Source organism: Colletotrichum abscissum (assembly GCF_030869225.1).
Source record: "Colletotrichum abscissum strain IMI 504890 chromosome Unknown Scaffold_4.1, whole genome shotgun sequence".
Lineage (NCBI taxonomy): Eukaryota > Fungi > Ascomycota > Sordariomycetes > Glomerellales > Glomerellaceae > Colletotrichum > Colletotrichum abscissum.
The window spans coordinates 76,313-92,836 of record NW_026850320.1 but is presented as its reverse complement, the minus strand read 5'-3'; the positions used below and the strand labels follow the sequence as shown (position 1 = coordinate 92,836).

At 50.7% G+C, this 16,524-nt stretch overlaps 5 protein-coding genes across 5 annotated transcripts; 2 read left to right on the top strand and 3 right to left on the bottom strand.

Moving 5' to 3' along the window:
- Positions 1–743: 743 nt before the first annotated feature.
- Positions 744–4,813, top strand: CABS01_01971 (uncharacterized protein; the record flags this gene model as incomplete). Its single annotated transcript, XM_060535350.1, has 6 exons — positions 744–759; positions 3,329–3,669; positions 3,732–4,098; positions 4,159–4,303; positions 4,359–4,429; positions 4,482–4,813. 6 exons carry the CDS (start codon positions 744–746, stop codon positions 4,811–4,813), a joined length of 1,272 nt encoding a protein of 423 aa, XP_060395655.1.
- Positions 4,814–5,009: 196 nt separating this feature from the next.
- On the bottom strand, positions 5,010–6,170 carry CABS01_01970 (aryl-alcohol dehydrogenase AAD14; the record flags this gene model as incomplete). The annotated part of the gene is made up of 1 exon (XM_060535349.1): positions 5,010–6,170. The coding sequence occupies one exon, from the start codon at positions 6,168–6,170 to the stop codon at positions 5,010–5,012; it is 1,161 nt and encodes a 386-aa protein (XP_060395654.1).
- Positions 6,171–7,661: 1,491 nt separating this feature from the next.
- On the bottom strand, positions 7,662–8,745 carry CABS01_01969 (uncharacterized protein; the record flags this gene model as incomplete). Its single annotated transcript, XM_060535348.1, has 3 exons — positions 7,662–8,125; positions 8,183–8,649; positions 8,717–8,745. 3 exons carry the CDS (start codon positions 8,743–8,745, stop codon positions 7,662–7,664), a joined length of 960 nt encoding a protein of 319 aa, XP_060395653.1.
- A 1,744-nt stretch (positions 8,746–10,489) lies between these two features.
- CABS01_01968 (uncharacterized protein) lies at positions 10,490–11,197 on the top strand (the record flags this gene model as incomplete). The annotated part of the gene is made up of 1 exon (XM_060535347.1): positions 10,490–11,197. One exon carries the CDS (start codon positions 10,490–10,492, stop codon positions 11,195–11,197), a length of 708 nt encoding a protein of 235 aa, XP_060395652.1.
- A 336-nt stretch (positions 11,198–11,533) lies between these two features.
- On the bottom strand, positions 11,534–16,396 carry CABS01_01967 (ABC-2 type transporter; the record flags this gene model as incomplete). Its single annotated transcript, XM_060535346.1, has 7 exons — positions 11,534–11,960; positions 12,051–12,280; positions 12,353–12,586; positions 12,650–13,600; positions 13,662–15,197; positions 15,298–15,500; positions 15,556–16,396. The coding sequence occupies 7 exons, from the start codon at positions 16,394–16,396 to the stop codon at positions 11,534–11,536; spliced, it is 4,422 nt and encodes a 1,473-aa protein (XP_060395651.1).
- Between the last annotated feature and the right edge of the window lie 128 nt (positions 16,397–16,524).

The following is a 16,524-nucleotide window of genomic DNA, read 5'->3' as shown; positions in this document are numbered from 1 at the left end:
TAATAAATAATTTAATAATATAGGCGCGCGCGTAGTAAATAGGGGTACTTATAATAATTATAAAAGGTTAAAAAGAAAAAAAAAAATAATAACTAAGCGACGCTATAAGAATTTAGATATATATAAAGTAGCTAAGTAGCCTCGCCCTTAGTAATTTATATACTAAAAATAATATAATACGTACTATTCTAGGTTAGGATTCTATTTATTTTAGATAAAAGAATATATTTATAATAAACGTAGTTTAAAAGACGTATATTCCTTACGCTTATTTTTTTTTTATTTATATTTAACTAAATTAGGCCTTTATAAGGGTATTTAAAAATTCTATCTTAGGTATAATAGCTCCTTAGTAATAGTAATTAGGGAGTATATTATATAATAGGGATAGTAATTATACTTTATAAAGTACTCGTTACGTATTAAATTACGTATCTATTTTAGATATCGTATATATAGACCTTTTCTTTTTATTTATTTCTATTTTAATAGTTAAGCTACTTTTATTATACTCCGTATGCCCATTGCTGCGTGCTATAACTCGTGATACTAGGCCACTATAAGACGACTGCTATGGCGAGTCTAGTTTATCTAGTCATATCATTATGGTAAGATCTTAAGATAATTAGGGCCACGGTCTTAGTAAAGCCTTATTCATCTATATTACCTTCAAGAGTTGGTCTGTGACAGGCCTTTGGAAGAAGTCATTATCGACAATCGAGCCTAGCCGTACATTGACCACCATGCATCCGCCTATCTGTAGTCCTAGACCTCTAAACTGCCAAGCTCATTCTTCCCTTCTACGTGCCCTTCTCTTCATACTTGACTCGGAAGCACACAATCGCTAGGGTGCTCGTTATTCGTGACTTACTTGTAGCGATTTGCGTCCTGTTTCATCGAGTCGAACGTCGTATCTATGACAAGCACATGTGTGCCAAGTCCGATTAGGAAGTGTAATAAATCAACAGTGCATCCCCACTGAATATTAGATTCTGCTTCATCACGACGATCACTGTTTTGCTGCGTCGATGGGGCTCCAAAAGGGTGCCGACAGGAGGAGCTGAATGCAAGCTTTGATTTGCCAGCCGAGATTCAAGCTTCAAAGCCCTCGATTCATACTCCGACGACGAAAAGGCGGGGCTGTAAAGAATGAAGGGCTGCAGCCGACGGGTTTAAGGATAAGCCATGGCCAAGCTGTGCCAAGTATGCACGATCATCGGCGCTTGAGGCTGATGAGCCAGCTCTGCAGAAGTCTATTCGTTCTAGTCTCTGGGTTAATAACCATTCCAATATGTACAGCAGCCCCAAAGAACATTGAAGTCGAGTGGTCACGGATGCCTTGCTATTTCTTCAGCTGTAGCAGCTGATATGAGACATGAACAAGGAAACCGACATCTAGAGGGTTGGGAAGAATCTGCAGGACGCAATTTAAGCACGGTCATTGCTTGGCGGCTCCTGTACTATTGAGAGTGAGTAACAGCTGATTCATCTGATGAGAGCGCAGCTGTGCATGAGTGGCTGCCAGATAGTGCGGGAAAAACGGCTTTCCTGTCTTATTCAATCTTCTCGACAAGGTGACAAGTTGCAGATGCTTGCGATATACATCGCGTCTGTCACGATCGCGCTTTGTCGGCAAAGTGGAATGGAACTGGGAATGTTTCGTCGCCATCGTCCCAAATCCAGCTCTTCTTTCCAACGAACCAGTCCGAAAAAATATTCTGGCCTGGCCTTCACATACTGACAGATAAAGAAGATGGAATGAGGAAGTCCCATGGACGGACGTTGCTCCTGGGACGATCCCATCACCGGCACAACCACTTCCCGATTCGTCGCAGTTGGAGGGGCGCGGAGAAATTGAGTGGATGGACATAGGAGCGGGCAGGAAAGTAAGAGGTTTCACGGGTAAAAGAGAAAGGCCTGCTTCTTCGTCCCAAGCAGCATTCCGCATGGCGAGTCGTTTCGTTGAAAATGACTTGCATGCGACTTTGGGGCAAAGGAGGGAGGCCCCATCCGCCATGCCGCCGCCGCATGTAAGTGGGGATATTACGAGACAGCTGAATCGTAAAGCGCTGAGTCGTGTTGACAGCTGAGAATGCACCCGTAGCGAGCTGAGGAGGTAGTTCGTCATACTGGCCTGTCTTATAGATGATCTCAATGGCCCCGCGCTAACCTGCACAGTAGATCTTACAATGATCGAGTAAGGGGAAATACAAGTGCATAATACCTCCAAGACGCCAAGACCCCCCGCAACGGGAAGGACCGTTAAGCTACAGGTAACGGGGGAAAGGCAAACAAGCGAAACAACTGCCAGTTCCCCATGTCTAGTGCTGTTTCCACGAAACCTCACCATTGCCGCGAGATGACAAACTGTTGGCCGCAGAGATGGGAGAAAAGAATCGATACAGCGGAACTGTGGCATTCCGAATAAGGATAAGGGACGATTCCCTTAAAAAAGTGGGAAAGACAAAAGCCGCCAGTGGGTGGGTGAGGAAAGCGAAGCGCGCCTCACAGATCCTGTCATTATCTTGGTCAAAAGTTGAGTCAAAGCCGGGGTGCCCTGATCGGACGCAGCATACATCTGATTGAAAGTCAAGCTTTTGCAAAGACAAGGCCGGATCGGCCATGTTGGCCGTGCGCCACTGGGATTCTTCTTCAGTCGCGACATGGCTGTGACAGTGGTGATAACTCAAATAGCCCGTTCGCTGAGCCAGTAGGCGGCCCGAGGTGGGCGAGAGATGAGAAAGAGAAGACTTGCGTCTCCACATCGCCGTGCCTGCGAGTACGCCGGCAGGAGGGAGAAAAGTCAAGACGAAGAAGAGGTCCAAGAGCCGCCCTCGTCTTGGCACAAGGAAATTCTCGTATGGTACGCCGAGGAAAGGTGCCGTCCTATGAGAGCGAGGCTTTTAGGTTGTCTTCCATTCATATTTCCAAGCCCCCGGGCGCACGGAGCCTCAATATCTCCAAGTAAGAGATGTTGGCCCGGGCTTCGCCTCTTTATTCAGTAGCAGCGACAGCAAGCGGACTGTGGATCTTAATCGGACGCGCGTGTGTCCGCTCGATGCTGCGATGCGAAGCTTTCGAATCCAGGGCTTGATCAGTCATGGTCATCCTGGCAGAAGCTTGTCAGTTCTCCTCATGGCCCACTGGTCCCCACGTGGAGCTCATATACTAGTACATAATGAAACGGCGCCACTTGCCTGTTTCTTGAAGGATAAGAGGGTTGGTGTGTTCTCCGCGTACGACGCCTCATATTCAGTCGATCTTATAAGATCCAACGTTCCGCGCTGTCAGATACATCGGACATGTGCTAACTGTCCATGCCATGAAGGTGTCGCTGCCGCTCTCGCAACCGACATCCACATCGGAACATCGAATATGGCCGTAGTGCCACCACAAGGATGTGAGCACTGTTCAAGAAGCCAGATCAAAGAGCTGGGCTCTGTGGCCAGAGCTGCCAATCAGACGTACTTGACAAGATCCGAGTTGGATACGACGCTGTTGGTCCTCAATATCCGCGCCGACGATACCGCCCAAGCTGAGAATATTCAAACGGTCTTATGGACACTAGTCGTTCTCTCAGCAGTGTTTCTTGGATTGAGGATGTACTGCAAGATATCCTACACGTATACAAAGATCCGAATCGAGGACATTATCTTGGTTGCCTCCTGGGTAAGAACTCTCATAACTTGAAGAGTCTCGTCACTATTCCAGTGTTGACAGTTGCTGCATAGCTGGTCCTAGCATCAGATGCCGCCCTCAATGAGTTCATCATCAAATCCCGATTCGGCCGACCCGACTTCCCTATTACCGTCGACAACATTACAGTATTAGCTATCGTCGGTCTTTCTTCCATCACGTGCTCTTTTGTCGGTCAAGTCTGGAGCAAGACTGCGTTCGCTATATCGCTATTACGAATGTGCGATGGGTGGAAAAAGGCCTTTGTGTGGTTTTCCATCATTTCCATGAACGTTCTCTTTGCATTTTCTTCCTTGTCGTTTTGGGTTGGGTGTGTACCGTTGGAGAAGAGATGGAAGCCATTCGCGGACGGAACCTGCTACGATCTCAAGTGGGTTGTTTCATTCGGAATCTTCGTTAGTGGTAAGATAATGTCCAACATGTTCTACCATAGTCTTCCTGAGCTGTGCTAAGTCTTGCCAGTATACTCTGGCCTCCTCGACATCGCCTTATCAATCATCCCATGGCTCATTCTTATGCGGCCCAGGCCGGCCGAGGAGTCATCTGGTCTTACTTTGAGCAGGAAGGAGAAGATCGGTGTATCTGTGGCTTTGAGTATGGGAATGTTGTAAGTTTCTCACTCCGATGAAGACCTACCATTGATTTCTAACGCACTTGAATAGGGCCGGAATAGCGGCGTTTGTCAAAGCATCATATATGCGCTCAGTAAATGATACCACTGGTGATTTTTCTCGTAAGTAAAGACCCTTATCATAGAATCGGTATTCGTCTAATGCAAGTTACAGATGGGGGAGCAGAGTTGGCCGTTTGGGCCGGGGCTGAGACAGCCATTACGATCATGGCATCGACTATTCCCGTGTTGCGTGTTCTGCTGCGTGACACAGCAATCAAGACTAAGTATCTTCCCGAAGCTATCAAAATGAGGGTTCGGAGCACTGTTAGGAGGTCGGAGAGAGCATCAGGAAGACCTGTGGCGCAACCTGAGGAAGACAAAATTCCTATTGTCTCGTCAGGCGCCTCAATGTCTACTGCTGGTGCCTCTTCCACATCATCGGGCTCAACTGTGGACTCACAGAAGACATTGATATCCAAAACACCGGATATCCGGAAGAAATGAGACCCTAAGCGGTCAGACGGAAGCGCGATAGCGTAGCCGGTTGCTGAGATTTATGATTTGACGAGACAACATACACGAATGGGCCATTCAGATGATATCAAGATAGTGCTAATGAACAAGGACCACTCAGTTCTTGATGAACCGTAAGATTATTGATCGTAATGTTTCAACTGAACAAACTCTCAAGGTGCTATTTCTACTCGTGCCCAATCGGCTTACCCTGAGACTGCCACGCCATCGGAGCAGAAGCAGCTACCAATGGCGCCGTTGCACCGCCCTCTCTAGGATCCTCAAGGATGAAGTTCATTGGGAACCCGATATCAAACTCCTTGAAGCTCTCAATCTTCTTGATCTGCTCCCCAGTGAGATGAATGCTCAAGGCCTTGATATTATCTTGCAAGTGTTCCACCTTGCGACCACCAACAATCGGGAAAACGTAACGCGCCTTTTGCATAACGTACGCCAAGGCAATCTGTTGAATGCTCTCAATGCCATGCTCCTTGGCAACTTCCTCAAGAACCTCGCTGGCCTTGCGTTGATCCTCGGATTGATCCCCTCCAAACATGGCACGCAGGCCCTCGCCAGCCTTCTTGCGCTCCTCGAGCTGCTTCTTAGACTGCAGCTTACCGCCGCCGAGGACGTCCCAGGGGCAGAGGGCCATGCCAAAGTGGCGAGCCATGGGGATGATGTCCCGCTCCATGTCGCGGATGAGAACGTTCCAGCGACCCTGGTAGACGGAGAACTGGGTCTTCCCATGCGCCTTGGCGTAGGTGTTCGCAGCGGAAACGACCCAAGCGGGTGTATCAGAAACGCCGAGATACAGGACCTTACCCTGCTCGACCAGAATGTGGAGCGAGTCCATCAGCTCCTCGACAGAGGTCGTCCAATCCCACCAGTGGATGTAGAGCAGGTCAATGTAGTCCGTCTGCAGCTTTCTGAGGGAATCCCGGACCGAGAGGTGCAGCGATTTCTTGTGGTTGCCAGAATAATTGACACATTTTCCGGGTCCGAGCGCCTGTTTGCGGTACTGCGTCGTGAACTTGGTTGCAATGAACATGGTGTCCCGGTTCTTCCTGTCGGTCATCCATTCTCCCAGAATCTCCTCGGACTCCTCGTTCTGGTAGTTGTTGGCGGTGTCGATGAAGTTGCCGCCGGCATCGACAAATGCGTCGAGAAGCTTGAAAGAGTCCTCCTTTTCCATGGAGCCCATGAACGACGACCACGCAGAGCCGATGGACATTGCACCCAGGCAGAGGGGGGAAACCCTGACACCTGCGGTGGTGGACAGAACGCGGTATCGACCGAGCTCAGTTTTGGGCTCGGGAGCCGGCGCGAAGAGGGTTTGAAGGCCGGACATCGTGAGATGAGTTCAAACTGTGGGGTATGGCAAGAGGTACTTGATGGTGAGGTTTTGGTTGAGCTAATAATGGTACGATGGACTAGTGCCTTTTCTTGTTTTGGATGGAATTGTGCAATGGGACAAACTGAACTGCGTTGAAAATGCTCGCCTTTATATCGACCTTTGCCATGTGAAGCCACCCGTGGAGCAGCTCCAAGCGGTGAGTAGAAACTCTGCAACCCGGGTATAGGAACAAAGTCCGAGAACGCATGCAGGGTTTCATTGCCAAGCGGCAAGAATCAACTGTCCACCATCGGGGCCGCTTGTGCCCCGTGCTTTCACCATGACGTTGGAACACTTTCTGGGCTTCGACGATGAAATCCTGGAAATGGGCAGATGCGGGTCGATATTCGTCCGCAGGTACTGCGGATCTTGGGATGCAACGCGGCACTTCGCGGGCCCCAGTTGCAGACTACCTAGCGTGGATCGCCATCCCCCCAGACCCGGGGCCCACTTCGGACCCGGAAGCGAGCAGGTGGAAAGGTCTTAGTAGTTAATCGATCTCGGGCTAGGCGCTGTGAGACATTACAAGCCTGCCATCAGGGTGGCAATATAGCGACGAATTAATGCGTACATGTAAAGCGCGGATAAGCATAGTGTCAAAGTTCCGATATTCTCGAAAACTTACTCGATCCCATGAGCCTCAATACTCAACTAGATGCACGAAGATTCTTAGATATTCTCCGTCGGCAACTGAGATGGAAGATCAAGTAAATTCCATGATGATCCACGACACTGGGCAACATGGGTAGCCCCAGCGGGTTCTCGGAGTCCGTCAACGTTGATGGGGAGAGAGTTGCCCATACCAATCATCGGACTTAACGGCCGTAAGATTTGGCAGTCCGTTGCGATGGGTCTTCTCAACAGAGCTGGGGCTGCGAGCTGCCAACATGCCTTTTTCCGAGCTTCAAATTCTAGACATAGGTAACTCAGTACTAATGGCTTGGACCGAGATCAGTCAGGTTCTTGTGAAGCCATTTGTGATCACATATCATGGTCGATACGTTCTGATGACAAAGGCTATACAACAGACTATCGAGATGGCTTCACTTACGAGTCGTTTTACAACAGTCGAGCATGAGGTGGTAACTTATGACCTCTTCTATTGATATCAAGCTGGTTTAGCTTCATGCGAGTTGCTTATGCCCCTGGTTTGTAGGTTTCAGTCCCCAGCAGACTAGCCCGCTGACGTTTGCGGAGAAGCCGTCGGACTTAAGCCGTCCGTTCATCGGGCCAGCGACGTCTCCAGGAGAACCACAAACTCTTCTACAGTTTTGGGTGAAATACAACATTGCCACGTGGAGTCATTTTCAGAACATTGATTGATTTCAATGAGGGCCACGCCGGGTCCAGATGTAGCTCTTTACCTACCGCCAACTCATTATCCGATGAGATCGTATGAAGTTTGCTCTACCACGACACTAGCATGACCAATAAGCACAGCTCTGCTCAAGCATAAAATCCCGCGGGGTTCTGAACCATTAAACCCATCCACGCCTTCTCGTCCTCAACCCAGCTTCTCAAGTTTTGGATGATCCGGACGTCGTCAATCTCTCTAAACTCTTCCACCGCCTCCAAGCCTCGATTCACACGATCTTTACCCTCCCCAGTATGAGGCCAGTCGCTGCCCCAAACCAAGCGATGCGGAACCGCCTCAACCAAGGCCTTGACAATTGGCTCCATATCATCGCAACCGGACTCCGTCCTATCAGATAGTCGATAGAATCCCGAAAGCTTGACAATGACCTTTGAGGCTCTTGCGAGTTTAACAAGAGCTTCGAAGCCGGGCTGCTTCGTGGGATCGTCTAGGCTGCTTGTTGCCGCGTTGAGCTGCAATTTGGATAGAGCTCGCATCCCGCCGACGTGGTCTGCAATAACTTGAACTGGAAGGGCGACTATTGTGTCATACAAGTCTGTTTCGTCCTTTAGTCTTTGCTCTACCTCGGATTCCAGCTAGAAGTGAGTCTCACCTTCCCACATAGCAGGAGCGCAAAATAGCTGAATCTTCCAGCCTGGGAGGTATTGAATCCTTGAAGCGGTCTGCAAAATAGTCTCTTTAAGTGCGTCGAGATTTGTCGACTTGCCATCTGCTTGCTTGTTGATTCTCAACCCGCGAACGCCCGCATCATGCAGTTCCATGAGGTTTGCGTCAGAAATCTTCTCAATGTCCACCACGGCAATACCCCGGACGATGCGACTGCCACCCTCGCGCAAGCTTTTCAGCGAACGCAAAAGCACTGTATTATCGCTTCCGTACGGCGATGGTTGAACAAGGACGATGTTGAGAGGTGTTGCCCGGGTTAGACTGGAACTGAAATCCAAGAGCTGTTGTGCCGTCGCCCGAGCGGGCGTGTACGATCTGCCGGGCGCAAAGGGCCCTATTGATGCGTCGAACACATGGACGTGAGTATCCCAACTATCCGGCGAGATGTTCGACCTTCCAAACCGGAAGTATCAGCCACGCGCGTAGAGTTACGTTGCGAAGTTATTTTTGAATCACTTACCGAGCAGTAGTGAACTTGGAAGACTCCATTTTTCACTCGTTGCGTCAGTCAGCATGGACTTTCGATCCTGGGGCCTCTACTTTTCCGGGTTGCGCGAGCTTTTTTCTCGGAATCCTTCTTGAAAGATCGCAAGCCATGGGATTCCCCGCACCGGCACAGGGTCGGATCAGCAAATGCGTTGTTGGTACCGCGCGGTGAAATCCCGTGGTTGCCTTTCGGCATTACTCCGCAGTCCGCCCCACTTACGTTCGGGCTACTCCGGCTAAGCCCCGGGTTTCTACTCGGGATGAACGAACCAGTCGGCTGCTGTCACTTTTCGAATGATATTGCCTTCCAATCCTCAAAGAGAAAGGTCGCTCGGTAAGCTTCGAAAGCTCAGAGTCGGCGAGACGAAATCCCTCTCGAAGAGGGATAATAACCCAGTGAAGGCCTCTTGAACCCTGGCTTGCCGCGCGCCTTGAACAAACATCAATTCCAAAATGCAGAATGGGGACTTGAATGAGCAGGATGTTGAAGTGATTGAATGTTATGACCACACGACAGACTGCTTGATGCCCTGCGAGCTGAGTGGGACTCTAGAACCGAAAATGCTATGTTTTTGGTGTTTTCTGGTCGTTAGAGAAGCTCCTTCTCACAGCCTTTCGTTCGTCCGTCATCTTCGCCTCCGATGACTTGTCCGAGATATGTGAGCACAGAGCGCGTCTGTTGGCAGCTTTTCAAGCTGAAGAGTCTCACAGGTGGCTGAACTCATCGATGGAAGTATTCCCGAATTGTTCCACTGCCAAACGGGTGCGGGGAACCTTTTGGTCAAAGACGGTGGACGTCAAGTAGCTCTGAAACCCGCTTCAATCCAACGGCCTCGCTAGACACGGTAACAGTTTAGTCCAGTTCACCTCAGGGTGTGGGAGACCGTTAGTTTTCATGCGTCGCCAACTACCTGGGTAAGAATATTAGCGGCTATGCGGCAACAGCAGATTCAACCACACACATATCAACCAAAGGCTAGAATCTTGTTGCGTGGTCCCTCACTAGAACTGACATCTTCCTCCCTCATCCTCTGCCCTGTTCGTCCCCCAAATCAGGGATATCCCCTGGCCCTACCCTGCAAAATCCAGCTGAGTCAGCGTTCTGGACTCCTGAAAGAGTCTAAGAGATCGCCGCATAGTTGCATCCCGCAGGACCTGATGTCATATCGATCGCGGTGCGGGGCTCGCCGCTGTGGCCCCCCGTTGTGCAGTCAGCCCCCAATTGGCACCGGGTATTTGCTGCGTGGGAAGAGTAGCCACAGAGCTCTCCCAGCTCTTCCCCCGCGAACGACGTGCTGCCCGCCTATGAAACCCTGTTTCTCATCCACCAACGCGCCGTGCGGCCACGACGGCTGACGTCACACTCGGTGCATCAAAGCAGGAAAATTCCAAGATTTGGCCAGCAACGTGAATGAAGCACTGGGAAAACTCTGGGACATGGACGTCAACGTCTGTCGTCTGCGCAGGGACCGCGTGACTGAAGCACAGAGAACGACGTATGATGCGTGCCCCCTTTCCCATCGCCTTTAGTAGCCTGCGTCCCCGTCTTAGTGCTATAATTCCGTAGCTTCCACACCCACTTACACCAACCACTACTCTCACACACACACATAGCGAGCAAACGAGTTGACGAGTTCACGATTATCCGGAGCATATCATAGCGGCATCTAGCGATTCCAAAAGGGATACCAATATCCATCACAACTGAAGAACAAGACAACCGACCCAACCAATCCAACCAACCAAAATGCCTTCCGTCCTAGGTCTTACAACAGACCCCTCCCCCCACGGTCCAGGCGCCGAGCAGAAGCAAAAGAAGAAGAAGCCCCAATTCTCCGGCATCGCCGACGACGCAAACCTCGAAGGCAAACAACTAGCCCGCCGCGAAAAGAAGCCCGAAGAAGTCGGCTCTCCCGACGGCGTCGAAAAGAAGAAGAATAAGAAGTCGAGCAAATCCAAAAAGGAGAAGAAGGAGTCGAGCGGTCCCAAGCAAATGCGCCACTACGACACCGACGAAGAAGACGACTCGGAAGAAGAAGGACCCCTCAACACGATCAAGCTCCGCAACCACGCAAAGGCAATCGAGATGGAGACGCTCCTCTGGGGCGCCCTCTGCCACAAGCCCAAGAGCGCCCTGAAGTACATTGGCAAAGGCGCCATCATGTGCAACCCGCTCCTCTTTGGCGATGCCGAGGTCTACTCGGAGCGCTCTGAGCCCACCCTTAAGGAGATGCTCAAGGAACACGCCGACCCGCCCATGAGCTTCAAGATGCACAAGCCTCACGTCTGCGAGGTCGGCCTCATGGCCATGTCCATCTGCTGCGACGTCACCATCTTCCGCATGAATGACAACAACGAGCTCGAGGCCGAGGAGTGTCAGATCTCGTCTAGCTGGCGGCAAGTGGCGAGCGGAGACTGGGAGATGGCGAGCTCCATGGCTGGATGGCAGGAGTAGAGAGGTCTACTGTGTCTTACTTTCTAGAACCAAGCGAGCAGGTGGTGGAAGGCGTAACTGCGGTTGTTGTACTATTTCGTTTGTTTTCCTCTTTCCATTTCATACCTGTACGGCGTCGATGTGTAACGATTCTATCTTCATTGTAATGTACTACAGCCTGCATGAATTGATTATCTACATTGTTCGACGTACCATCCAGTCCCTCCTTGGCAACTCCAAGTCCCCTCAATCGTGAGGCTTATTCCCCAAACTGCCATTTGCCGGAATGGTACCAAGATTGAATACTCTGTTCATCCGTCTCTACTTTCCCAATGTTTTCTATCCTTCTATTTTACTTCAGGCCTTGCCCGAGTTGTGACTCTTGAAATCATTCTTTGGAACCCTGACGGCCCAGTACAAAGCCGCCGCCGTAGCGACATTGAATACGCAAAATACCCAAATGAAACCAAAGTCGCGCCACCTGTTGTCGAAGCTCATGTTCATGCTCGACAAGAACGCATTCGTATCGGCCATGCCGCAGTACTGGCAAGCGTTCGTGCCGGCGTCCACCAAGTACCCGCCCTTCTCCAGTATATACGCAGCCATGTACTCACCACAGGTGCCATTAGCGGGTGCGGCGAACTCCAGCAGCTCAGAAGCGCTGCATACCACCGGTGCATTGGCGAGGCCGACGCTGAGGAAACCCTCTACAATATAGGTGAACGGGTTGACGCGATACATGAAGATCCAGAAACCCGGCAATTCATTCGGGCCAGCCAATACACTTTTGCCATCGTCAGTTTTTTTCGATCAAATTTCTCAAGTCATCCCGAGTAGGACAAATTGTGGCAGCTCAATGTTGGGATGCACTTACCCGCAGAAAGCAAACATGAGAATGAAAAGCAAATTCATGATCCCACCCGCAACCTCGGCGCTGCCAAGACCAGCAATCATGAGATGCGCAAACGTGCTCGAGAACAAAAAGAAAACCCAGCAGATGAGAAAAAGCGTCATGCCGCGCGAGTGAACGGAATCTGTCCATGCGGCGTTGCGATCGAGTCTCATGGGATAGAACCAGAACAGGAACGAGAAGATGGCCATGATCTAGCCGCCCAATTGTTAGTATAGAGTTTGGCGTCAGGCAAGGGCTTTGCGTTGCCTATGATGTTCACTTACAGAGTTCCAAAACATCTCGACGATGACATTAGCACCCATAAATGCCATCCAAGAATACGATTTCGCCGGCCGCTCGCGGGCTTCGTACATGGTACGCTGAGAGACAAAGACCGGCATGATCTGCTGCACCATCTGGCTGAAGATGAAGAGAAAGATGTAAACGCCAAACATCTGATTCCGGAGACCGCGTTCGGTATTGTTGCCGCCGAGGAGCGTAAGCCCAATGAACAAGGCCTGTCCGCTTCAGTCAGCTTTCTTGTGGCGTACTCGACTCAATGCTCTGCAAATAGCGCTTACCGAACCGAACGTCAAGATGGACTTAGAAAAGATATACGAAGGACTGCGCCAGTACTGCTGGAAGACTCGTCTCGTCACCTGTCGTATCTGCACACCAAAACCTGCAGCGAACTCCGCGTACGTAGATGCATCATGATCTGCTGTTGTAGATGTGGCCCCTTTCTCGTCTGCATGTGATGATAACCTCGCAAGCTCGGTCTGAACGGCCTGGTATTCGTTGCTTTGCCTCCAAACGGCAGGCCAGTCGATATCGGTATGCGCCTTCGGTGCTGCCCCAATCACCTCCAGCATGTACTCGGCAGGGTTGGATCCAGGTTGGTAGGCTGGAGCTCCGTGCCGGCTGAGATAATCGATGAGAATGTGTGAGTTCTTGCCAATGTCGCCGAAGTACACCGTCCGTCCACCTCTGGCAAGCAACAACAACCGATCGAACCTCTGGAATAGCGATGCCGAAGGTTGATGTATTGTACAGAGAATTGCTTGCCCATTCCTCGTCAGCTTCTCCATCAAATCACAGATTGACCACGATGTCTGACTGTCGAGACCCGATGTTGGTTCGTCCAGGAAAAGCAGCAGCTGTGGTCGGGCAGCTAGCTCTACTCCAATGGTCAAACGTTTGCGTTGTTCAACGTTAAGCCCCTCGCCCAGGTCCCCAATCACAGCCTCTGCATACTCCTGCATGCCGAGGAGATCAATCACTGTGTCCACGTAGGCCAACTTCTCTTCTCGGCTGTACCGCTTAGGTTGTCGTAGTAGAGCACTGAAACTCAACGCTTCTCTTACGGTCGCTTTGTGGAGGTGAAGGTCCTGCTGTGTGACGTATCCCGTCTTGCGTTGGAACGAAGAGTCTCGTAGCTGCCCGTCGACGAGCATCTCTCCACTAACAACACCCATGGTAACACGGCTGGCCAGAACATCTAAAAGGCTCGTCTTACCAGCTCCCGAGACTCCCTGTGATGATACGTATGTTAGCCACGTCTGGCAGCCAATCAGGAATAAGGCAGGAACCCACCATCAGTGCTGTCAACGTCCCGGGCTTCACCCAGCCGTCACAGTGATCAAGGATCCTGCGGGCCTCGCCTTTGACTTGCACATCGTAGCAGACGTCGTTCCAATGAAACACAGACGTTTGCTTCGCGAGGTCTGAGTTATCGCTGTCGTCATCTACCTGTATCGTTGGCTGCGACGGGTTTCCTCCCAAAGTCTCGATATCATCTTGACCTTTCTTGGCACTCTTCAGCGCCCTACGCTTGAAAAGCAACACTTCGCCCTTAGATCTCTCAGATGAAACCAGCTCGACGGCGACAAGATAGAGAGACATGAAGAAGATGGTGATGGCAACCAAGATGCCAAAATTTCTCCAGCGATGACCGGCCAGGAACCCATAGACGACTCGAAGGTGCTCTTCACCATTTACGGAATTGGAACCCGGCATCGCTCCACCAATATCACAGACACGTTCATCCAATGTAGCAGTCGCGTAACCGGGTCCTGTCGGGACAAACTGCGAGCAGGTGAAATTCCGTCCAACGAATTCGTTTAGTGCGAGACCTTCTTGCGCGTAGAAGACGGGGTTGATCCAGCGAATCCATCCAATCCAGTCGCTAAGGTATGACTGAGGCATAGCAAAGCCGCTGAACAGCATCAGTGCCAGCAGGATGATAGCTGAGGGCGCCAGAGCTTGCGAGGTCGTCTTGGTAACAGAGCCGAGGAATCGAAAGATCATGGACATGGAGACTGTGATAGTGAAAGAGAACAATAGGAAGAAGAAAAAAGGCCCGGCTGACTCGCGCCGTAAATTCGTCATAAAATAGATTGGCACATTGATGAACAACGCGTTGATCATCTTGTACGGTAAGTCGACGAGCATTGCGGCAACGGCCTCAGCACTTGGATGATAGAGTGCGTATCTGGCATGCTTCTCTATGATCTTTCTCTTTCCATAGAGCGTGAGAATCTCCATAATGCTACCCATAGCGTTGATGAGAATGGTGTAGAATATCAGAAGATTACGGTTGTAGAGACTGGAAGAGTTTGGTGCCAAGTTGTAGAAGATGCTTGAGATAATGAGAGATTCGAAGAAATTGGTCGTCAACATTGTGATGGTCATCCACGGCTCGCTAATCAGTAGTTTGAAGCTGCGCCACAGATTGAGGCTGATTTGCTGCACGTAGGACAACGTATATGGTGACGAAGATCGCTGCGCTTTGGACTGATGCGCTCGTCGAGTGGCCGAAAACTTCTTGTGCGTATCTCCGCCAAAAGGGTACTGCTGCTCGAACGAATCGATCTCCTCCAACAGGTTTCGGCGGTGCTGGCTATCTTTCCAAGCTTGAGCAAACTCTTCAGGACTCCGCGGCGGTGTTCGGCCTTTCCACTCGGGTTGCACAATTCTCTCGGAAGAGCTTGTCATTGAAGTCAGGAAGTCGGCAGTGGTCTTCTGCTCCGGACACAGGAAACCAAGATTTTCGAAATAGGCTTTCGCATCGGTGGATTTCCCGAAGAAGATCTGGCGGCCTTCGTAAAGGACGATGACTTTGTCAAAAAGCTGTCCATATGATGAGTAACGAAACATCCCAGCAGCGAAAATAAGCATTTAGCGATAAAAGCAAGAATGGCAGAGCAGGGGAACAAGAGATAAAACTTACTTCATAGGCTTCCTGGGGTGCTTGGTAAATGGCCACAGAGGAGCTGCAGCCGAAAACGTCTGCCTGCATGCGGAGGGTTCGACAGAACTCGATTGCATTGGCAGAATCGAGACCTCGCGTGCTATTGTCCCAGCATTGAAGAGGAGAATAGCTCAAGACGGCCTCCGCGATACTGACCCTCTTCCGCTCGCCTCCGCTAACCCCTACGAAGATTTAGTCTAGGTTGCCTTAGAGTTATCAAGGACGCGAGCTCCTCACCACGGACAAAGTCGTCTCCAACCCGCGTTTCCTTCGTGTGTGAGATACCCAAAAGTGCCATGACGACGTCACGAAGGTGCTCCGCGTACTGGTGCTCAGAGATTCCATGCGGAAGTTCCATATTCTGGGGGCACCGTGCGCGAGCTGCAAAGTAGAGGGTTTCCCCGACAGTCAGGTAGGGAAAGTGATGGTCGAATTCTGCAGTGTAGATTGCTTCTCCTTTGAACGATGTTTTCATCTCTTTCGGGGAGATGCCTTGATAGTTAATGATTGCTCCATCAGCGATATAGAAACCGTGGGTCTCGCCAGCGATAGTCTTGAGCAACGTTGTACAGCCAGAGCCGGGCGGACCAAGCACCGCAAGCATCTCTCCACTTTGAATGACGCCTTCCAAGTCATGCAAAATGTCGATGCGCTGCTTCTTTCCTGAGGACGATAACCAGGAAATTGGGGCGGCAGCCTCCAAAAAGAAGTTGCCAACAGTCTTCTGATAGTCCGTAGTCGTTCCCAAGCCATAGACTTGCAAATCCTTAAAAGCAAGACCCACCGTATTGGGTGCATTTCCGAGAAGAGCATTGGTCTGGAGCCTATAGAAAGCTGCGGCCCATCTTCGAGCGTCGAATTTGTCGCTCTTTGGATCGAGTGTGGCGTCGGATGGCTCAGGAAATAGGTTATGGCCTCCTCCATGAGACGCCGAGGTTAGGCGCCTAGCCAAGTCATGGACTTCTTCTTCAGCTTCTTCGGCATCTAATAGGATCGGGACGCTTCCGATGCCGTCGAATGTGGATGCATGGGGTTCATTCGCATGAGGACCGGGATCCAAGATCGCGGGTGCCGGCATTTTGCAACTATTCTCGGTGCCGGTGGGAGGCAGACTTTGGGACCACTCGCGTAAGCTCTACACCGTAGGACTTATGGTTGGGAGATGTAATTCGGGCTGAATCTTAGTCAGAGGAGATGTGTAGGAAA